The sequence below is a fragment of the Hemitrygon akajei genome, unplaced genomic scaffold, assembly GCF_048418815.1.
Source record: "Hemitrygon akajei unplaced genomic scaffold, sHemAka1.3 Scf000055, whole genome shotgun sequence".
In the NCBI taxonomy this organism is placed as follows: Eukaryota; Metazoa; Chordata; class Chondrichthyes; order Myliobatiformes; family Dasyatidae; genus Hemitrygon; species Hemitrygon akajei.
This window is the reverse complement of record NW_027331941.1, coordinates 3,071,428-3,095,329: the sequence shown is the minus strand read 5'-3', so window position 1 is coordinate 3,095,329 and position 23,902 is coordinate 3,071,428. Positions and strand designations below refer to the sequence as shown.

Below are 23,902 nucleotides of genomic sequence, written 5' to 3'. Positions count from 1 at the left end.
CACGGAAATCCAGAACCTTAAAGTTGCACTAGTTTTGTAGGCCGCATCCTTGGCATATCGAAAAGCAGCCATTCGTGAGGCCCTGAGAAAGGCCCATTAGCGCAAAGAACCAAAATCAGTGTGTAACTCCAGGTCAGTTTCTTCAAAAACAGAGTGAAAAAACAACGATATTTCCAAAGGAAAACAGTTGCCTGTTAGCATCTTCATCACTCAGCTCCGCCTCTTCTTTACCACACTCACCCTGTAAATTAACCTTCTGTGAGTCTTGCATGAGGACTCCCAAGTCCCTGTGCATCTCTGAAGATTTTACCTTCGCTCCATTTAAAAAAATAGTCCGCACTGTTGTTCCTTTTATCAAAATGCATTATTATACATTCCCCAACAGTGCATTTCACCTGCCAATTTTTGCCCATTCTTCCAATTTGTCTAAGTCCTGCTGCAATCGCATTGCTTCCTCAGCACTACCTACTCTTCCACCTATCACCGAATCATCCGTAAGCTTTGCAACAAATCATCAAATCCATTATCTCAACCATTGACAAACAATGTAAAATGCAGTGGTCCAAATACTGACCCCTGAAGGACACCAGTCGTCACCGCCAGCCAATCACAGAATGCCACATTTATTCCCACTCCCTGCCTCTTGCCTGTCTGCCATTCCACTATCCACACCAGTAACACCATAGAACTTTATATTGTTATGCATAGGAGGAGCGGAAGTAGGCCATTCGGCCCATTGAGTCTGCTCCGCCATTCAATCATGGGTTGATCCACTTCATCCAGTCATTCCCACTCTCCTGCTTTCACCCCATACCCTTTGATGCCCTGGCTAATCAAGAGCCTAACTACCTCTGTCTTAAATGCACCCAATGCTTTGGCCTCCACAGCCGCTCGTGGCAACATTTATTATTGCAAGTGCCAGCAGAGCAGTTGGCACTCATAAATTAATCACGTAAAGTGTGCAAATATGATCAAGTTCTTCAGTTGTTCTTCAGAGTCAAACATCATCTTGGGGAGAAAAATGTGATCTAAGTGATTTTGACAGTGGAATGATTGTCGGTGTCATTGGATCATCTCAGAAGCTACTAATTTCCTGGGACTTACATGAATTGTGGTCTCTAGATTTTGTAGAGAATGGTGCAGTGAAGAAAAAGAGCAGCTATTAGTAGACAGTAAAAAGAGTGAAAACGTTTTGATAGTGAGAGGGGACAGAATCACCAGACTGATTCCAGCTGACAGGAAGTCGACATTAACTTTGAAGACATGGAGAATGAATAAAAATAAGTAAATAGGTAAATAATATGTCGGAGGTTGAGTCCACCTCGCAACAAACGTATTGCTGTCTTTTGCAGAGAGTCACTGAGCATGCAAAGAATGGTAACCGGGCAGGCAGTTCCAAACTCTTGCTCAGCCTAGTCATGGACAAAGGCTCCAGTGCCCAGAGGGTGATGTGGGAAGCGTTTGTTAAAATGCGAGATGAGTCGCCAAAGCTGGACAAAATCCTGAATGAGCTCCATAAAACCGGTAAACAAAACATCAAATTCTAACTCGATTGCAGATTTAACAATATTAGTCAAATCTCAATTTACGAAAGCTTGTTCCTTTAAACAGGTTCCGACGTATTTGAAATCATGAGCTACAGCCAAGATTTACCAGAATTTCCCTGTCATCTGCAAGGTAAGAGATAAGTTATAGAATAAAGGAATTGTTTTCATTAGAATGTATTCTTTCTGAAAGAGGAAAAGTCTGGGAAAATGTATTTGCTATCATCGGATATTGACATGAATCACACATTACCCCTGATATGGTTCAAGTTTCTGCATTACTTCCAACATTTGGAAATGATGCAATCATTTATCTGGTATATTGTGAACCACTAGCCATCTGCAGTAAAGTCGAAATGATTGGTGAAAGTCCACATGTTCTCATTGGGTTCACTGTAAAAGCCGATGCATCCCTACCAGAAGGATAGCGAGACCTTAGCTGTTCCCACATTTGTTCTCAGCAGTAGAGGTGGGAAAAAAGAACACAATTAAATATATATAGAGAGTTTCTGTTCTGGAACAGACAATTCTCTGGATATCAAACATATTAAGCATCCAGATACTTCAGTAATCATGTTCACCACACGGATGTGAATTCCAAGTCTCCTGCTTTAGTTTGAGCGCTAACCATTCTTGGGTCCATTGATATGGTCAGACTCCGTATTAAAGGAGGCAAGATACAAGATGGCAGGGTCCTTGGCCAGTATCTTCATCCTCTTTAGCCACAGTCGGGTTCCCAGAGGACGTCTATTTAGTAAGAGGACAATAGACAATCCTGGGAACTATAGAACAGGGAATCACATGTCGGTTGCAGGGAAATCGTTGAAGAAAATTCTCCAAAGATAGAATATATGAGCATTTAAAAATCTATTTATGGAGATACAGCATGGTTTTGTGCAGGGCAGTTCATGTCTTACCAACTTCATTCAGATTTTTCATAGTTTCACAAGAGAAATTGATAAAGGAAGGGCTGTGGATGTTGCCTAAATGGATTTTTGAAGGCTTTTTGACAAAATCCCACATGATCCTTATCATTGTTGCGAAGCAGAGGTTTTGGTGTCCACTTCCATAGTTGATGGTTGACAATGTGGTTAAGAAGGGTTTTGGAATGCGAGCTTTTATTAGACGAGGCACTCAGTTCAAAAATCAATGGATTATGCTGCAACCTTATGAAACTTTGGTTTATCCATATTTACATCTTTGCCCGGATTCTGGTCACCCATTTAAAGGAAGGAGATGGTGAAGGTGAGACTTACCATGATGCTGGCTGGTTTGGAGGGTATGCACTGGAGGAAATCGGATTGTTTTCTCTGGACCACTGGAGGCTGAGTCAAGAGTTTACAAGATAGAGATAGAGTTTACAAGCTTATGAGTGACACAGATAAACAACGAGAATCTGATTCCCAGGGTTTAAAATGTCTAATACCAGAGTGTCTGCATTGTAGGTGAGATGGGGTAGGTTCAAGAGGATGTGACATGTACGATTATTTTACTCGGAGAGTCTTAGGTGCTTGCAATGCATTGTCAGGTATGGTGCTAGAGGCAAATACAGATGCAGATTCAGATTCAGTTTATTGTCATTTATAAACCACAAATACAATGCAGTTAAAAAATGAGACAATGTTATCCGGAATGCTATCATGAAAAAGCACAAAACAGACAACACAAGAAAAACCACAAAACGTTTGGTAATCCCCAATCCAGTGTCCAGAGAGGCTGCTGCGTATCGATATTGTGCTACCGTCTTAGCACGTTCCCTGGAAAGGAACTACAAACCCATAAGACAAACCTAAAGCTACAAGACCTACACAAAACCATATAGTTACACGTAGTTATAGTTAACATATAGTTTCAACAGTGCAGACAATACCATAATTGATAAAAGACTAACTGACAAAGACCACATAATTATAGCACATAGTTTCAACAGTGCAAAGCAATACCATAATCTGATAAAGAGCAGTCCATGGCATGGTTTTCAAGAAAGTCTCAAAGTCCCGACAGCCCATCATCTCGCGCAGACGTTAGAAGGAAGAAAAACTCTTCCTGCCATGAACCTCCAGTGCCACAGCTTGCCGATACAGCACTTTGGGAGCCCCGGCCATAGTCAACTCCAAGTTCAAGCCTCCGACAAACCCTCCGACACCAAGCACCGAGCACCATCTCTGCCGAGCACTTCGACTCAGGCACCAGCACCTGCTGCCAAGCAACAGGTAAAGCCAAGGATTCGGCTTTGAAATACCTTTCATGTTTTAAGAAATGTGTTTTTGTTGGCAAATTAATGTAAGGAAGATGGAGGGATATGGACATGCTGTAGGCAAACCTCTCTCTCCAATGATACTCAAACAACTACCTCGACCTGAACTGAACTGAACTCTGCATCATATCATAAGACTGTATCCATTTACCCTTGGCTCTGTAAGACCCTAGTTTTGGTTCCTATTTCCACACTTCTGTATATATCATTGCTAACCTGTTTCATATATTTTCATTTTAAAGTTACTGTATTGCTTAGTTTACTAATAAATACTATCAGTTTATGATAATACCAGACTCCAAAGTTTTTTCCATTTCTGCTGGTTCTTAACCTGGTCACGGGGTACGCAACAAAATTGGGGGCTCACCCGGGATCTAAACTAATTATGTGTGGGGGCTGTTTGAATTGATTGGGGTGAATTCCCTTAATTTATTTGGTTTTGTGGAAAAACAGCAGAAATGGACATTGATACATATTTGGCGGAGCCAACCTCGGAGGCATTAGAGGATGCCAGGAATTTGGAGCCACTGAGTATTGCGAGAAGGTTAAACTTTTCGAAGGTGAAGCCAACAGCGAGGAAGTCAGAAATGCAGAGAGCCATAGCCGAGTATTATGTATCCAAGGAGGTGTTTCACGTAGAGGAGTTGGAGTTTTTTCCTGAAAGTAAACCTATCGGGGTTGAGACCCAGGTTCAGATGGAAAGATTTAGGCTCAAGGCTGAGGAGAAGAAAAGAGCACAACAGCACGAGTTTGAGTTACAAGTAAAAAAAAACTGGACGTAGAAATACAGAGGGAAGAAGTGGAATAACAGAGTGAAGAAAGAGAAACAGAGAGGTGGTTTGAGCTGGCAAAGATAAAGGCATTGCAGGAAGGGGGCAAGTGATAGACCCAGTCAGGGGGTTCAAGGTCAGTCAGAATCAGATTCAGTTTATTGTCATTTAAAAACCACAAATGCAATTCAGTTAAAAAATGAGACAATGTTCCTCCAGAATGATATCACAAAAGCACATGACAAAACAGACTACATCAGAAAATCCACATAAAGTTTAGCAATCCCCAATCCAGTGTCCGGAGAGGCTGCTGCATATTAATATCGTGCTACCATCTTAGCGCGTTCCCCAGAAAGGAGCTCCAAATCCACCAGACAAAACAAGACCAAAAACAAAGTCAGGAGATTAAGTTTGTAGCCCCATTTGAGGAAACGGATGTCGATAGGTATTTTCTGCATTTTGAGAAAGTCGCTACAAATCAGAACTGGCCGAAGGAGAAGTGGGCTGTTTTGTTACAAGGTGTACTTAAGGGGAAGGCTCAGCAAGCTTATTCAGTGTCATCCATGGAAGACGCAAAGGATAACTATGAGGTAAAAAAGGCTATACTTAAGATTTACGAGTTGGTTCTGGAGGCATACAGACAAAGGTTCCAAAATTTGAGGAAGCCATGGGACCACACGTATCTAAAGTTTGCCCGTGAGATGCAGATGTACTTTGATCGCTGGTGCTCCTCAAAAGGGGCCCGAGAGGATATTGACAAACTGAAACAGTTAATGCTAATTGAGCAGTTTAAAAGTTGTGTCCCTGAGGGTATGAGGACGTATTTAGATGAGAAAGCTGCAGAAACCCTGTCCGCATCTGCCAAGTTAGCAGACAAGTATGCCTTAACCCATAAGGTAAAGTTTCCCTCAAGCCAGAGCTACCAGTAGAGATAATAGAGAGACCCTGCCGGCTAAGTCAGAGAGTAAGCCAGGGACGAGCTGGAAAGGTAAGGAGGATGAGAAGCAGTCTGGAGGGAAGTTCCCCAGTTTAATGTGTTTTAACTGTGGGAAAGCCGGTCATATAGCATCTAGGTGTTTGCTCCCAAAAGGGATAAAGGAAAAGGAAAGGCAACAACCCCAAATGCCTGTATGGAACTGGTTAACAAACTGCTAAGGAAGGAGGGGTAAGACCAAGTTCAGGAAGGACATGAGAGGTTTATTTCAAACAGGTTGGTATCTGTAAAGGAGGGGTCAACCCCAGTTCCATTGAGAATCTGGGGAGACACTGGGGCTTGTCAATCATTAATCTTAAAGAAGGTGTGGGAATTCAGTGCTGAGACAGTGACTGGTGAAGTAAATGTGATAAAAGTCATTGGAAAAGGGATTGAGGTCATACCTTTGCACAAAATATATCTGAAATGTGACTTAGTATCCGGACCAGTTACAATAGGGATGTGGTCTTGAATTATCAATGGACGATGTGGAGGTTTTACTCGGTAATGACTTTGCAGGTGAGGATGTGTACTCAGCAGTTCAGCTAACGAGCAAGCCTGCAGCTGCTGAGGAACTGCCCATAGATTCTGAAGTTTATCCCTCTTGTGCAGTAACCAGAAGCATGTCGAAAAAAGTGCTGAGACAAACATTGATTTACCCGAGACATTTTTACTGTCCATGTACCAACAGGATTTAGAAGATAGTAAGGATGAGGAGAGTAAGGGGGGACAAGGCAGATATATCATTGTCAAGGAAAGAATTTGTGAAGGAACAGAGCAAAGATGCAGACATTGTGGCTTTAAAAGAGACTGCTCTCTCTGAGGAGGAAATTAAGAATGAGCCAGTGGGATACTACATGAAAGATGGAGTGTTAACGAGAAAGTGGAGACTGGCTACAGTACCCACAGATGAGGATTGGGTGATTGTACACCAGGTGGTGGTTCCGAAAGTTTATAGGAATGAAATTCTGAACCTGGCCTACAAGATACCACTAGGTGAACTTTTTGGAATAAAGAAAACGGTACATAGGGTTATGAGGGAATTCTACTGGCCTAATATGAGGAGAGATATTGCTGATTATTGTAGAAGGTGTCACATGTGCTAGGTGGTGAGAAAGCCGAATCAGGCCATCCCCAGGGCACCCCTTCGACCGATACCTACTTTCAGGGAATCATTTTCCCGAGTCATTGTTGACCGTGTGGAATCTTTGCCAAAGAAGGCAGCTGGTCATCAGTATGTGCTGGCCATTATGCGTGCTGCCTCTAGATTACCGGAGGCCGAGCCTCATGGGAGTATAAAAGCCCACATTATGGTAAAGGCACTTGTCAAGTTTTTCACCATGGTAGTGTTGCCTAAATAGATTCCATCAGATCAGGTGAGTACCTTCACATCCCACACATTCCAACAGATGGTTTCTGAGCTGGGAGTTAAACAAATTGTGTCCTCCGCATAACACCCAGTGTCTCAAGGGGCTTTGGAGTGGTTCCACTTGACTTTAAAAACCATGATTAAATCCTACTGTCAGGAGAATATTAGAGACTGGGATGATGGATTACCTCTCTTGCTTGTTGCTATGAGGGACACGATTCAGGACTCCCTGGGGTTTAGCCCATTTGAGCTCGTTTTCGGTCACAGGCCCAAGGGACCTCTGACCCTACTTAGAGAGCAATGGTCTAACCCGGAGGTGCATGTCAATGTGATTGACTATGTTTTGAAATTCCGCAAGAGGCTTAGTAAGATATGCGACCTTGCAAAGAAAAATCTGCAAGACTCCCAAGTCAAAGTGAAGCATTGGTATGATAAAAGAGCACGAGAACAGGTGTTTAAGGTTGGTGATAAGGTCCTGGTTTTGTTTCCTTTAATGGCCAACCCCCTCCAGACAAGATTCCAGGGTCCATACGAGGTAATTAAGAAGATTGACTCTTTAAATTATTTTATTAAAACCCCTGATAGATGCAAACCTAATCAATTAGTTCGCGTGAACGTGCACAAACCTTATCATGACTCTAAGACAGTACCAGTCAGTGCTGTCATGAAAACAAATGAAGTTGTGGAATCTGATAATGAGGGGCAAGAGCATTTTGATAAGATAAACATAGTGTCCATCAGACTGGAGAACTCTGTTATTTTGACCAACTTTACCAATAAGATCCATCATTTGGAGTCTGCACGTAGAATGTAGCTGATAAAATTAATTAACTGGCATACAGATTTATGTCCAGATGTCCCGAGGAAATGCACAATCACAGTACATGATGTTATCATAACATCAACCCAGCCCATTAAGCAACACCCCTATAGAATGAATTTAGAAAAGAGCGAACTGGTGGAAAGGGAAATTGAACATATGCTAGCTGCAGGTATTATTAGGCGATCTACTTCAGACTGGGTGTCTCCATGTGTGATTGTTCTGAAGCCTGATGGTAGTGTAAGATTCTGTCCTGATTACAGGAAAGTAAATGCCATCACAAAGACCGATGCTTATTCTATCCCGAGGGTAGATGATTGCATCGATAGAGTGGGAAAGGCTAGGTATATCACGAAGATTGACTTACTGAAAGGATATTGGTATGTTCCTTTAACTGACAGAGCTATAGAAATCTCAGCATTTGTGACACCATCAGGGATGTATGAGTATAATTTTTTGCCTTTTGGAATGAAAAATGCTCCAGGGACATTCCAAAGGATGATTGACTCGGTAGTTAGAGGTTTGGAAAACACAGGGGCTTATATCAACGACTGTGGTCTGGAGTGACACATGGGAGGAGCACATTGTGGCTGTGGAAAAGCTGTTTAAATGACTGTCTGAAGCCAATCTAATAGTGAACCTCACCAAAAGTGAGTTTGGCCATGCTACTGTCATGTATCTGGGGTATGTGGTAGGTCAAGGGCAGCTGGCTCCGGTACAAGCTAAGGTGCAGGCTATTTCTGAAGTCCCAATTCTGACTGACAAGAAAGCTCTGAGAAGCTTTCTAGGAATGGTAGGGTATTACTGGAAGTTTTGTAAAAACTTTGCAGATATCGCTCTTCCTCTTACCAAGCTCTTGAGAAAGAGTGAGAAATTTGTGTGGAGTGACCCTTGCCAGGAAGCCTTTGAGGGGCTGTAAACTATATTGTGTTACCATCCTGTGCTAAAAGCACCAGACTTTTCAAAACCCTTCTCTCTCGCAACGGATGCTAGTGACGAGGCTGCCGGGGCAGTGTTGCTACAGAAAGATGGGGACGAAATTGAACACCCAGTGGCTTATTTCTCCAGGAAATTTAATGTACAACAGAAAAACTATTCCACTGTGGAGAAAGAATTCCTCTCACTGATTCTGGCTTTACAGCATTTTGATTTTTGTCCTGCACAGAAGCCACTGATAGTCTGCACTGACCATAACCCACTGGTGTTTCTGACTAATCTAAAAGATAAGAATAGAAGTTTGCTGAATTGGAGTCTGATATTACAAGAATATGACCTCCAAATAAAACGTATAAAGGGTACTGACAATGTAATTGCTGATTGTTTATCTAGACATTAGATTTGAAATTATATCTGTTTTACTTTGTTAGCTGATGACTACCTATGTATTGTATTAGACTCTGTAATGTACATTTACGTTTAAATTTTTACCCCAGTAAAAATTTCCTGAAAGTGGGTGGGGTGTGATGGGCAAACAGAGTTTGAGATGGGGTCCATAGTTGACCCTATTGACCTGCGCTGCTATTGAGAGAGAGAGGGGGAGGCATCCAGTGCAAATGTGTAAGAGAGAGAGAGAGAGACAAGATTTGATGTATGGTTCTTTGGCTGATTATTTACCTTTGCTCCAAGGACACTTTGGTTGGGAGACTGTAGGTCTGACACGGTGGTCAGCAGCACAGGGGCGCCGCAGGGAACCGTACTCTCACCGGTCCTGTTCACCCTGTACACATCAGACTTCCAATATAACTCGGAGTCCTGCCATGTGCAGAAGTTCGCTGATGACATGGCCATAGTGGGGTGTGTCAGGAATGGACAGGAGGAGGAGTATAGGAAACTGATACAGGACTTTGTGATATGGTGCAACTCAAACTACCTGCGTCTCAATATCACCAAGACCAAGGAGATGGTGGTGGACTTTAGGAGATCTAGGCCTCATATGGAGCCAGTGATCATTAATGGAGAATGTGTGGAGCAGGTTAAGACCTACAAGTATCTGGGAGTACAGTTAGACGAGAAGCTAGACTGGACTGCCAACACAGATGCGTTGTGCAGGAAGGCACAGAGTCGACTGTACTTCCTAAGAAGGTTGGCGTCATTCAATGTCTGTAGTGAGATGCTGAAGATGTTCTATAGGTCAGTTGTGGAGAGCGCCCTCTTCTTTGTGGTGGCGTGTTGGGGAGGAAGTATTAAGAAGAGGGACGCCTCACGTCTTAATAAGCTGGTAAGGAAGGCGGGCTCTGTCGTGGGCAAAGTACTGGAGGGTTTAACATCGGTAGCTGAGCGAAGGGCGCTGAGTAGGCTACGGTCAATTATGGATAACTCTGAACATCCTCTACATAGCACCATCCAGAAACAGAGAAGCAGTTTCAGCGACAGGTTACTATCGATGCAATGCTCCTCAGACAGGATGAAGAGGTCAATGCTCCCCAATGCCATTAGGCTTTACAATTCTACCGCCAGGACTTAAGAACTTTTTAAAAGCTATTATTAATGCTTTTTGAGATAGTGATTTAGATGCATATCATATTTTTTACTGAGTTAAGTATTGTATGTAATTAGTTTTGCTACAACAAGTGTATGGGACATTGGAAAAAAGTTGAATTTCCCCATGGGGATGAATAAAGTATCTATCTATCTATCTATCTATCTATCTATCTTTAGCCTGCTTGTTAACATTCCTGCAAAGACAGCAGGGAGGAGCCAGTTGATGGACAGCCGGTGTCCAGCATGTAGAGATAAAAAGTAGGTCTGCTCAGACACACAGACACACCACGGGACACTGAACGAGCTTTGTGCACCCACGTGAAGGTGGGGGTTTGGAGGTCCGATTCAGGGAAATCAATCGGTGGCTCACAGTATGTAAAAGTGCAACCAGTGGGGAACTGTTTGTGTGTCCACCCTCGCCTGGGTGGGAGGTCCAACACTGAAGAATGGTCATACGTAGTATGGTCATAGTTGGTAACCGCAACAGGAAGATCGACGGCATTGGCATCACCTCTCATCACCTCTCTCTCTCTCTCTCTCTCTCTCTCTCTCTCTCTCTCTCTCTCTCTCTCTCTCTCTCTCTCTCTCTCTCTCTCTCTCTCTCTCTCTCTCTCTCTCTCTCTCTCTCTCTCTCTCTCTCTCTCTCTCTCTCTCTCTCTCTCTCTCTCTCTCTCTCTCATCATCATATTCATACAAATACATCATATTTGCATCATATCGTAAGACTGTATCTATTTACCCCTAGCTCTGAAAGAGCCTAGTTTTGGTTCCTATTTCCATACTTCAGTATATATCATTGCTAACCTGTTTCATATATTTTCATTTAATAGTACTGTATTGCTTAGTTTACTAATAAACACTATTAGTTTTACGGTAATACCAGACTCCAAAGTGTTTTCCATTTCTGCTGGTTCTTAACCCGGCCACGGGGTATGTGACAATATATATACACACACACACACACACATATATATGAGATACCTTAACCAGTAAATTATTAACTTACTTCATTTTATTTCATTATTTATTTCATGTGTATATGTGAATTTAATTGCTGAGTGACAGTGCATTATCAGAACAGAGATAAATCTAATCAGAGTACACAAAGCAACAAATTGATCAGAAGGAAACCTAGTTAATTCAGCTTCTCATTGAATATTAGCACATGAAGAGAAACTGATGTGCTTCCCCCCTGAGGCCATTCCCACTGCCCGGTTTTGCGCGTGCACCATAGCTCGCAGTCCATGTTGCCCACGTTCAAGATCCGTACTGCCTGTAAGGAGTTTGTATGTTCTCCCTGTGGCCACATGGTTCCCTTTGGTTGTTCCGGTTCACTCCAACACTCCAATGATATACCAGTTGGTAGGTTAATTGGTCACTTTACTTTGTCCCGTTATTGAGCTCACGCTAAATTGGGGGAATTGCTGGGCAGAGTGGGTTGGTGTACTGGACAGGTCTATTCCGCCTTGCATCCTCAATAAATGAGCAACAAATAAAAAGTTGCAGATTTTTTTCATGCTCCCAACTCCATTATCAGAGCCCATGCACAACCTTCTTTCATGATCAGATTCCAATAACGGCGGCAGCTAAGTTCCTGGGTGGTGGGGACTGTTAACGATCAGCGGTGCTTAATGACGTTCATCATTGAGGATCCACACCACGCAGCGCATGTCGCCTTCTCGTCGTTACCGTCAGGAAAGAGGTGTAGAAGCCTGAAGGCACATAATCAGGATTTAATTCTTGCCCTCTGCCAGCTGTCTACTTCTCTTGCACTACTTTTTTTTAACTTAACTATTTAATCTACATATCAACAGTAACTCCAATTCAGTTCTTTTTCTCCAGATTTATTTATAATGAATTTCATTCTACTGCTGCAGGAAAGTTAACAAATTTCACTGCATTTACCTGTGATGGTCAACCTGATTGTGATTCACTCTTTGCCTACAGCTATCACCTCCGAGCCTCCACACTTCCCTCCTCTATCTGACTATCACCACCCCCCCCATCTGAACCTACTCTGCTTGCAAGTTATTGCTCCACACTTACCCATGTGTCCTTTTTACCGAGTACCTCCCATCTGTTTTGTTTTAAATTTACATTAATTGTCTGATCACAGATGCCCATTGTCAATTTCCCTTCACAAACGCAACGTGATTACATGAGTTCCAATATCTCATTGAGGTTTGTTCCAGATTTCCGCCTCTACAATTCCTCCATCTTGTGTTGGCGACCCAATCAATATAATTCAACATAAGGGCGAGATGTTTCCCTTGGTCTATTGCTGCAATCGAGTTATGCACTGTCCCTGTACCCAACAAATATCCCGCAACTGTGCATGATATTGAAGTGAAACTCTGGGATTAATCACGGAAATAAATAAACATTCCGTCTGTTCTTTCTTTTTTAAGAAGTTCACCAGAAACACAAGGAAATATTGCGGGAGAAAAATGAAAGAATGAAAATGGAAACGATCCCGGAAGGGGAGGAGGAGAGTGAATACTTCCAGTTGTCTGATCGATACTCTGAGCTCACGATTGTTCCCACTGACCGAGGCTGTTGGATGACGGAACATGAACTGAGGGAAGGGGATCGGGACGATGAGGAGTGGAGAGAGAAACTGGAGAAGAGCTATATCGAACCAGAAAAACTGCGAATGGAGCAGTTGTTCTGGAGCAGCTATTCATTGAGTCGAATCACATCCGGTAGTTCAGTAGCATTGCTTGGAATCCCAGGGATCGGGAAAACCACGCTGGTGCAAAAGGTTATTTATGACTGGGCCACGGGGAAAATATTTCAGCAGTTTCAGTTTGTCTTCAGTTTCAAATGCAAGGATTTAAACAAAATTAAAGACAAAATAAACCTGAGGGAGCTGATTCTGAGTCAATATCAGCACCTTGGGAATGATATAGGAGAGGTCTGGAAGAACCCGAAGGCACTGCTGTTTATATTTGATGATTTAAATGAATTCAAGCACAGAATCGATTTCACAGACAGTCCTAGAAACAGACGACTTCAGCCCATGCGCCCGGATCCCGAGTGGCGATGCGAAGTGTTTGACATTGTGCACAGTTTAATCCAGCACAAGCTGCTCCCAGGGTGTTCAGTGCTGGTCACCTCCCGCCGCACTGCGTTACATTTATTGGAAAAGGCAGACATCACCCTCTGGGCTGAAATCCTGGGATTTTCTGATAAGGAACAAAAAGAATACTTCAATAGGTTTTTTGAAGATCAGGCAGTGGCGACATCTGCATTCAAACTCCTGCAGGAGAACAAGATCCTTTACAGCATGAGCCATAATCCATTATACTGCTCAGCGATCCGCCAGTCACTGGGGGGCACGTACGTAAAAAGAGATTGGGTTTTGCCCATAACCATAACGCAAACCTTTTCCAAGCACATTTACAACATCCTGCAGCACCATGGACGTGACACGGAAAAACCGAAAGACGTGCTCATGATGGTTGGTAATCTGGCTTTCAAGGGACTGTCCGAGAAGAAGACTACGTTTACAGCTGAAGACCTGATTGAACACGATTTGAAACCTTCCAGCTTCCTGTCCAGTTTCATGATAGAACTGCTGAAGGGCGATGGTTCCACGGGGACCGTGGTTTACGCGTTTACCCACCCCGTTGTTCAAGAGTTTGTTGCCGCACTCACACAGTTCCTACGAGCTGATCCTGAAGATAGCCGGGATCTTTTCACTGAAATCCAGCGTGCAGAAGATGACCGATTTGAAACATTTCTTCGCTTTGTAGTTGGTCTCTCCTACAGCGGATCACACTGGGCTCTGAAGGAATTTCTGGGTCCGTTTCCTGATCAGACCGCTCACCTAGTTAAAGATTGGCTAGAGAAGGAGATTGACCATCAGATCGCAAACACAGGGACAGATTCCAATAAAAGGGAACTGCTGAATGCACTGCAATACGTGATTGAATCTCAGGATCGTAAACTAGCTCAGTCTACTCTGGGATCTGCGGAAGTTGTTTCATTCAGTGGATTGCAACTGACTCCAATTGACTGTGCCAACCTGTCTTATGCCATTGAGCTCTGTGACACAATGAAACACCTCAATGTGGAGAGATGCTATATTGAGCTTGAAGGACTCCAGCGACTGGGACCAGTGCTTCAGAAATGCCAGAAACTGGGGTAACTATCCATATGTCTCTAACACTAATATGTAAACCCTCGTCGTTACGTTAAAAAATAGTGCAAGAAAAGTAGTCCACTTTGAAATCAGCTGGCATAGGGGAAGAATCTGGTCCTCAATCTGTGATTATGTGCCCTCAGGCTTCTGTAACTCCTTCCCAACGATGAGAAGGGAGCATGTGCAGGGTGGTGGGGATATTTAATGATGGACACCGTCTTCCTAAAGCACCGCTGATAATTAACATTCAGCCGGTTGTTTCCAAGTTACCAAAAAGTATAACTAGGGGATTCGGCCCACCGAGTCTGCTCTCCATTCCATCATTGCTCTTCAGATTTTGCTCTCAGCCCTAATCTCTTGCCTTCTCCCCATATCCCTACATGCCATGACCAATCTAAAATCTGTGAGCCTCTGCCTTAAATATATGTAAAGACTTGATCTCCACAGCTGCCTGTGGCAAAGATGTCCACAGATTCCCCACTCTCTGGTTAAAGAAAATCCTCTTCATCTTCATTTGAAAAGATGGATGGGCATCTCAGAGGGCTCTTTTTTTCTGAGGTTGTTTCATGCAGTCTCAGACTTTGGGTCTTTGATTGTGTTCGTTCTATCTCTGTGTCCCCTTCTCTTCAGACTGAACTGCAATCAGTTGCGGGATTCTGGAGTGAAACTACTGTCTGAATATGCGATGAGACCAGACTGCCAAATAGAGAAACTTCGGTAGGTACCCGAATGTGAAGGGATGTGCTCATTCCGCGAGACGTAAAACACTGAGACAAAATACATAGTACTTTCTGAAATTTGGAACAGCAAAAATCTGCTGGAGGAGATCATCTTGTGGGCAGTTTATTTGGGAGTACAAGGGATAAACAACTCTTCCGTCCAAATCCTACAGTTACTTTTACTATGAGCTAGGACTTTCGGTGGCCAGTTTATGAAGTACACTTGTTCCCACGTTCTGTTTCTTAATGTAAATATCCAATCAGCCAACCCTGTGGCTCTAATTTACTACATAGAACATGCAAATATGGTCAACCAGTTTAGTTGTTCTAGTTTTTATTTATTTATGACCAATCATCAGAATGGGGAAGAAATGTGATCTAAGTGACATTTACCGTAGAATGACTGCTAGGGTCAGATATGGTGGTTTGAGTATCTCAGAAACTGCAGATCATCCATGTTTTATTTTTCACTGACAGAAGTATTTAGTGATTACTGAGTATGGTGCAAAAAAACCCAAATCCCATCAGCAGCAATTCTGCAGGCGAAAATGTTTTGTTAATGAGAGAAGTCAGGGGTAAATGCAACAGTAGATTCAAACTAGCAGGAAGGCGACAGTACTCAAGTAGCAGGGCATTACACCGGTGTTGTGTGGAAGAGCAACTATGAGACCACAAGCAAGTTGAACCTACAACAGCAGCAGAAAGCCACCACGGGATCCTCCCCTGTACCTAATGAAATAGCCATTGATTTCACGTCCTCAATCAATAATACAGGACTTTTTCCTCTCGTATCACTCTTTTATCATCCCTGTTCTTATCATCAGGCTGGATATGAACGGCCTCACGCACTGTTGCGCTGGGGATCTGGCCTCCATTCTCCACAGAAGCTGCTCACTGCAGGAACTGGACCTGAATTACAATGACCTGGGCGACTCAGGCGTGAGAGAGCTATCTAAGGCTTTAGAGAACCCGGGCTGCAAACTAATGAAGCTACGGTGAGTGTCTGACCGTGAGGATTCCGGATGGGTCTTTCGGATGTATTATTGTCTGGCTCTTTTGTGTTATTATTCCCATCACCTATTGGGAAACACGATGTGCTCTTCACGCGGCTCTTCAACACGGACCAAATCTTAAATGCGTCATGTTTGAATGCACGTGTGTTTGTATGTAAGTGCCTTTCTCTAAAATGCATCAGACCTCAAACCCGTAATGTGCGTTCACACATCTTCTCTTCCACATCTCCCTTTCCACCCAGCCTCTCGATCTACCTATCACCTATGCATTCACCCGATGCTTCCCATCCGACTGCTTCCCCTCACTGCTTATGTCCCATTATACTGTGACCCGTTGCCCTATCCGATCAGTTCCCGTAGTCATCAGTTTCAATTCGGCCACCACACCCAGATTCTAACGTCATCCCACTCTCCCCGACCCTTACCTGCATTGCAATCCAAGAAATGAATCTACGTATCTCCACACAGCTATTGCCCCACCTTTCACCCTCTCTTCTGCATTGGCTTCCCCACTACCTTTTGCCAGGTGTGTAAAGAAGGCCTGTAAGGTAATCGGGGACACCCATCACCCCAGCCATCAACTGTTTCAGCTGCTTCCGTCCAGCAAATGTTACTACAGTATGAAACCCTGGACCAACAGGCTACGGGACAGGTTCTTTCTACAAGCCATTAGACTTGAAAATTCACATGTACGTACTTTGCGAAGGAGTCATAACGAACAAATTCTTACTCCCTCGCGTGGAGGGATGGGTGTAAGAATTAAATGAATGAAATTCTGCTAACTTCAATTCAAATTCAATACAATGTTTTCTTTCTTTCTTTCTCCACCGGAAACTTCGACTGTTCACCTCTTTCCTTATTTCCTGCCTGAACTGCGGAATTCTCCCACCTCTTCTGTGTGTATCTCGAGATATGTGCAGTCTGAACTCCTATGTGTCTCCAAAGTTGTGGAACTCCTTCCATCCCCATGTTTCCTAGACATACTCTTCAGCTGCCCTCTCCAGCTCCATTTTGACCGCTTGATCTAAACTAAGCTATAAATATTTTACTTATTGACTTTGTAATTCAGTTTCCCTTTCGAACTTTCATCTCCCCCCCCCCCGTTACTAATTCTAACCTTATCATAGCCTCCCAGTCTACCGCGAGCTTGTAACATTTCCCGTGCATCTCATCATCAGGTTGTGCGCAAACGGACTCACGGCGGCTTGTGCTAAGGACCTCGCCCGCGCTCTCCGCAAGAACCAATGGCTGACCAAACTCAAACTGGGTAACAATGATCTGGGGGATGCCGGAGTGGAGTTTCTGTCCGCGGCGCTGAGGAACCCGGACTGCAAGCTGCAGACGTTGAAGTAAGATTCGTTTCGCTCTACGACATCATGCACGCCTGAAACAAATTGTTACTGGACGGAATTACGCTGGACTGATCTACAAATATCCTGTCACTTACTATCATGAACACTGTTACTAAAACTCTGCTTTATTTTGATTTCTGTGCTGGATGTGATATATGCACCAGTGCCGGAGGAACGATGATAAGTTTGATTGCATTTATGTACAATCAGCTGCCAATACATTTGAATGTGAACTTGAAATGGAACCGTTAGGGACACCGGGGCAGCGTAGCGGTAAGCGCGACTCTGTTTCAGGCTGAGCCCCGGAGTATGGATTCTAATGCCGACGCCTCCTTTAAGACGCCTCCCGGTGGCGGCTTGGGATTCCTTTGGGGCCTCCGATTTCCAGCCGCATTCCAAAGTTGTGATATTTCATAGGCTCAATGGACACTCGAAATTGCTTAGTGATTAGGCTGGGGTTAAATAGGTGGGTCGCTCGGCAATGCGGCACGTCGGACCGGAAGGCTCATTCTGCGAAGCATAATAATTTTTATTGCTGTATTGTACATTATGTTATAGTGTTGGTGCATGGCCGAGTGGTTAAGGCGTTCGTCTAGTTATCTGAAGGTTGCTAGTTCAAGCCTTGGCTGAGGCTGCATGTTGTGTCCTTAAGCAAGGCACTTAACCACACATTGCTCTGTGACAACACTGGTGCCAAGCTGTATGGGTCCTAATGCCCTTCCCTTGCCCTTCCCAACATCGGTGGCATGGAGAGGGGAGACGTGCTGCTTGGGCAGCTGCCGGTCTTCCATTTAAAAAAAAAACCCTGCCCAGCCTTGCGCCCTGGAAACTTTCCAAGGTACAAGTCCATTGTTTATCGAGACTAACAGAGGCCTACCCGACACTCATTATATCATTATGCAATTATTATCAATAAATTAACCAGACATTTCATTACATTTAACACTATATATTTATTTTCTTTTCCCCATAAATCCTATCATGGTAGTCTGTGGTGCAACGGCCTCAGGGCTTCTTCCACCAAGTGCATCGCCTCGACTGTTGATACAAACCATGCACTGACGGAGCTGAACCTGGGTGATAATGAACTTGGAGTTTCAGCAGTGAATCTGGTGACGGAGGTTCACTACAAGTCGGAATGTAAAATTAAGTTACTCCGGTAAGATCTAGCTGGATGCTTCACCCCAAATTCTTCCAGAAGCTTCCAGTACACCCGTGTATATGACCCGTGTTCCGGTATTGAACACCAGCGCTGGTACTAGCTTAGACGAGAGGCAGCGTCTCTGATCGCTGTGTTGTCAGTGGTCTGTGTGTTAGTATAGTGGATTAGCAACGGAGTTGAACGGAGAAGAGCATACCTTCTTGAATTCCAGTGAGAGCATGTGCAGAAAGAAGTTTGGCGAATTAAACACGATACAAGACCAGTGTCCATAAGACACTCAAAGCTGCTGCGCAGGTTGACTCTGTGGTTAATACGGTGCATTGACCTTCATCAATTGTTGGACTGAGTTTAGGAGCCGAAAGGTAATGTTGCAGCTATATTGGACCCTGGTCAGACCCCACTTGGAGTACTGTGCTCAGTTCTGGTCACCTCACTATATAGGAAGGCTGTGGAAACCATAGAAAGGATGCAGAGGAGATTTGCAAGTACGTTCAAACAACACACACAAAATGCTGGTGGAACGCAGCAGGCCAGGCAGCATCTATAGGGAGAAGCAGTGTCGATGTTTCATCAGGACTAACTGAAAGGAAAGATAGTAAGAGATTTGAAAGTGGGGGGGGGGGGGGGGAATGCAAAATGATAGGAGAAGACCAGAGGAGGTGGGGTGAAGCTGAGAGCTAGAAAGGTGATTGGCAAAAGAGATACGGAGCTGGAGAAGGGAAAGGATCATGGGACGGGAGGCCTAGGGAGAAAGAAAGGGGGAGGGGAGCACCAGAGGTAGATGGAGAACAGGCAAACAGTGATGGGCAGAGAGAGAGAACAAAAAAACTAAATATATCAGGGATGGGATAAGAAGGGGAGGAGTGGTGTTAATGGAAGTTAGAGAAGTCAATGTTCATAGCCCTCAAGATGGAGGCTACCCAGCCAGTATATAAGGCGTTGTTCCTCTAACCTGAGTTTGGATTCATTTTGACAGTAGTGGAGGCCATGGACAGACATATCAGAATGGGAATGGGATGTGGAATTAAAATGTGAGGCCACTGGGAGATCCTGATTTCTCTGGCAGACAGAGCGTAGGTGCTCAGCGAAACGGTCTCCCAGTCTGCGTCAGGACTCGCCAATATATAAAAGGCCACACTGGGAGCACCGGACGCAGTATACCACACCAACCAACTCACAGGTAAAGTGTCGCCTCACCTGGAAGGACTGTCTTGTGCCCTGAATGGTGGTGAGGGAGGAAGTGTAAAGGCAGGTGTAGCACTTGTTCTGTTTACAAGGATAAGTGCCAGGAGGAAGATTGATTGGAAAGGATGGGGAGGACGAGTGGACAAGGGAGTCGTGTAGGGAGCGATCCCTGCGGAAAGCAGAAAGGAGGGGGGAGGGAAAGATGTGTTTGGCAGTGGGATCCCGTTGGAGGTGGTGGAAGTTACGGAGAATTATATGTTGGACCCAGAGGCTGGTGAGGTGGTAGGTAAGGACAAGGGGAACCCTATCCTGAGTGGGGTGGCGGGCAGCTGGTGTGACGGCAGATGTGCAGGAAATGGGAGAGCTGCAATTGAGAGCGGAGTTTATGGTGGACGAAGGGAAGCCCCTTTGTTTGAAAAAGCAAGACATCTTCTTTGTCCTGGAATGGAAAGCCTCATCCTGAGAGCAGATGCGGCGGAGATGGAGGAATTGTGAGAAGGGGATAGCATTTTTGCAAGAGACAGGGTGGGAAGAGGTATAGTCCAGGTAGCTGTGACAGTCTGTAGGCTTATAGTAAATGTCAGTAGATAAGCCATCTCCAGAGATGGAGACAGAAAGATCAAGGAAGGGGAGGGAGGTATCGGAAATGGACCAGGTAAATTAGAGGGCAGAGTGAAAGTTGGAGGCAAAGTTAATGAAGTCAACGAGCTCAGCATGCGTGCAGGAGCCTGCGCTAATGCAGTCGTTGATGTAGCGAAGGAAAAGAGGGCGACAGATACCTGTATAGGCTTGGAACATGGACTGTTTCACAAAGCCAACAAAAAGGCAGGCATAACTGGGACCCATACGGGTGCCCAGGGCTACACCCTTGGTTTGGAGGAAGTGGGAGGAGCCAAAGGAGAAATTATTGAGAGTAAGAACTAATTCCGCTAGACGGAGGAGAGTGGTGGTAGAGGGGAATCGGTTAGGTCTGGAATCCAAAAAGAAGCGAAGAGCTTTTAGACCTTCTTGGTGGGGGATGGAGGTATATAGGGACTGGACGTCCTTGGTGAAAATAAGACAGTGGAGGCCAGGGAACTTAAAATCATTGAACAAATTCAAAGTGTGAGAAGTGTCACGAACATAGGTGGGAAGGGATTGAACAAGGGGGGATAAGACAGTGTCAAGGTATGGAGAAATGAGGTCAGTGGGGCAGGAGCAAGCTGAGACAATGGGCCTACCTGGACAGGCAGGTTTGCGGATCTTGGGTAGGAGGTAGAAATGGGAAGTGCTGTTTTTTTGTTCTTTCTCTCTGCCCATCACTGTTTGCCTGTTCTGCATCTCCCTCTGGTGCTCCCCTCCCCCTTTCTTTCTCCCTGGGCCTCCCGTCCCATAATCCTTTTCGGTCTGCAGATCTGTATCCCTTTTGCTAGTCACCTTTCCGGCTCTTAGCTTCACCCCATCCCCTCCGGTCTTCTCTTATCATTTCGCATTTCCCCCTCCCCCCACTACTTTCAAATCTCTTAGTATCTCTCCTTCCAGTTAGTCCTGACGAAGGGTCTCGGCCCGAAACGTTGACAGTGCTTCTCCCTATAGATGCTGCCTGGCCTGCTGTGTTCCACCAGCATTTTGTGTGTGTTGTTGTTTGAATTTCCAGCATCTGCAGATTTCCTGGTGTTTGCACTTACAAGGACATTGCCCGGATTCGGGTACGTGCCTTATGAGAATAGGTCAACTGAAATCGGCCTTTTTTTCCTTGAAGCAACGGAGGATTAGAAGTGACCTGATAGAGGTCTATAAGATGATGAGAGGTATTCATCGTGTGGGTAGTCAGAGGCTTTTTCCCGGGGCTGAAAATGCTTTCACAATTGAGCACGGTTTTAAGCTGCTTGGAAGTAGGTGCAGAGGAGATGTCAGGTGTTAAGTTTTTAATGCAGAGAGTGGTGAGTGTGTGGAATGGGCCGCTGGAGACGGTGGTGGAGGCGGATACGATAGGGTCTTTTAAGAGACCGCTGGATGGGAAGATGGCTCAGAAAACTAGAGGGCTATAGGTAACCCTAGGTAATATCTAAGGTAAGGACATTTTCGGCACAGCTTTGTGGGCCGAAGGACCTGGATTGTGCTGTGGGTTTTCTATGCTCCTATGTTTCTAAGCGGCGTCAGGGTCGTTACGTAACAATGGCGAAGGGTTGATGAGGCAGGGATCCGATAGAAGGTGGTGAACGTTGTAGTAAAGGGAAAATGTGGAGAGTTGCTCAGTTCAACATCTTCCACTTTTACCAAATACATGTGCATTTGCAAACCAGGTTACGTCTTCCTAACGTTTCCCGAGAAATGTCGCATGCATAACTGTCAGACATTTGCAATAAATCACTATCGCTGATTATTTTGACAGTAGTGAGAATAAAGCATTTTTCTTCTGTTATTATTGTGGTTGATGATGTTCTTGTTGTTTTTAGCCATGCAGTTGCTACCAAACTGTTGCAAGAAGAGAGTTAGTGGTTAACTGCTCCCCCAGCTGAGCTTGAAGGAATAAAGTGGCCTGCGATTCTGTCAACCCCTTACCGCACTCCCACCCCCCCCCCCCCCCCCCACCACCGTCGGGGGTTCTAAAATTTATTTAATGTCACGCTGCGTGCGGCGAGAAATCTCTGCCGATCATCCAATTCACGTTGCTTCCTTCTCTCATCCCAGCCTGAACAAGACCGGTCTCACGGATTCTTGTGTCAAGGGACTCATTTCCATTCTTCGCGAAATGTGCGCTTTGACTCATGTGAACCTGAATTACAACTACTTCACAGACCGATCGATCCCCTCTTTCAACACTCTGATAAAGCGTCACAGAGGCTTGGAGTATATCGGGTGAGTGTCCGCATTGACTTTGGGTGCATTGACTATTTGTACAGTACGTCCAATGACTGTCCTGCTGATGTTTGCCTCGGTATGTTTTTAACGTATGGAACCCTGTCTCCCCGTTATTCTCAACGTCGTTTCTATCTATTTATTTCCTCTTTATTCTTCAACCTGTTTCAGGCTGGAGGGGAATCGCTTCAGTTCCCGCGGACAGAATCAGCTCAAGACGCTGCAGAAGTCCCGACAAGGACTGACAGTGGACCTCTAAACAACGCAATGCATCGACGATTTCACCCTCGGGAAGGGGCTATGTATATTTTGCCTCAAACTCAGCTCTCCTCTCTAATTAGTAGTGACCCAGTTAAGAAACAAACTGATGCGGAGGCTGCGCCCTTTAGTATTGTGATGTCAGACACCAGACTGGCCCAAATCAGAACTCTGAGACGATATGTTCCTGTTTCGCCACCATACAACATCTCCCGGATCTTTTGGAGAAGGGCCAAGAGTGGAGCCAGCACTGTCTGTGCTACAGTAAGCCACCAGGGGGATCTGTCCGTCACCCAGAGCCATAATAGAAATATGAAATGGAACCATAGAACATAACAGCACGGAAAACAGGCCATTCTGCCCTTCTAGTCTGTTCCAAAACTTTATTCTGATACTCCCATGAACCTGCACCCAGTCCATAACCCTCCGGGACTCTCCCATCTATGTGTCTGTCCAATTTATGCTTAAAAATTAAGAGTGAGTCCGCATTTACCACGTCAGATGGCAGCTCATTCCGCACTCCCACCACACTCTGAATGAAGAAGTTCCCCCAATGATCCCCCTAAACCTTTCCCCTTTCACTCTAAAGACTTGCCCTCTTGTATGTATCTCTCCTCATCTAAGTGGAAAGAACCTATTTGCATTTATTCTGTTGATAGCCCTCATAGCTGTGGCATCTGTAGTCCCTTTGGGAATGCAGTTAATGCCATTTTCTCCCCCCACTGTGTTGGTGCTGTTTAAGGGGAACGTATATATAGAGACTATAATTTTAAGCTGAATGAATGTAAACACCGACCTTGTAATTCAGTATCAGGATTATTTAAATACAGGACAGATTGATTAGAATTGAATGAAAATATGTGCATGTAAATTTATTTTTTTAAAATAAATCATATTTTCTGCTACTGGTGGATTTACGGTGTATCTTATTTTAATGAGCCATGTTTCCATTGTCCAAAAGCACCAGTGTGAAACAAAATCAAATATCCCCGTTCGTCCGATCCAACAATGATG

At 44.5% G+C, this 23,902-nt stretch overlaps 1 protein-coding gene across 2 annotated transcripts; it reads left to right on the top strand.

Annotated features, from left to right (window-relative positions):
* Positions 1 to 1,357: 1,357 nt before the first annotated feature.
* LOC140721465 (NACHT, LRR and PYD domains-containing protein 3-like) lies at positions 1,358 to 23,729 on the top strand. Of its 2 annotated transcripts, none has more exons than XM_073036287.1 (9): positions 1,358 to 1,524; positions 1,612 to 1,677; positions 12,626 to 14,360; positions 14,989 to 15,075; positions 15,902 to 16,072; positions 17,269 to 17,439; positions 18,431 to 18,601; positions 22,463 to 22,630; positions 22,802 to 23,729. In XM_073036287.1, the coding sequence occupies exons 1-9, from the start codon at positions 1,419 to 1,421 to the stop codon at positions 22,887 to 22,889; spliced, it is 2,763 nt and encodes a 920-aa protein (XP_072892388.1). In that variant the 5' UTR covers positions 1,358 to 1,418; the 3' UTR covers positions 22,890 to 23,729. The 2 variants fall into 2 exon arrangements, with proteins under 2 accessions (XP_072892388.1, XP_072892387.1); XM_073036286.1 differs by having other exon boundaries at positions 12,623 to 14,360.
* Positions 23,730 to 23,902: the final 173 nt, after the last annotated feature.

What these genes read in the sequence shown, in the direction of transcription:
- LOC140721465 (XM_073036286.1), top strand. Translation starts at nt 1,419, where the DNA reads ATGGACAAAGGCTCCAGTGCCCAGAGGGTGATGTGGGAAGCGTTTGTT. An exon ending in TGCCAAATAGAGAAACTTCG is followed by an intron (nt 15,076 to 15,901) that starts GTAGGTACCCGA and finishes TCTTATCATCAG; the next exon opens with GCTGGATATGAACGGCCTCA. An exon ending in TGCAAGCTGCAGACGTTGAA is followed by an intron (nt 17,440 to 18,430) that starts GTAAGATTCGTT and finishes CTATCATGGTAG; the next exon opens with TCTGTGGTGCAACGGCCTCA.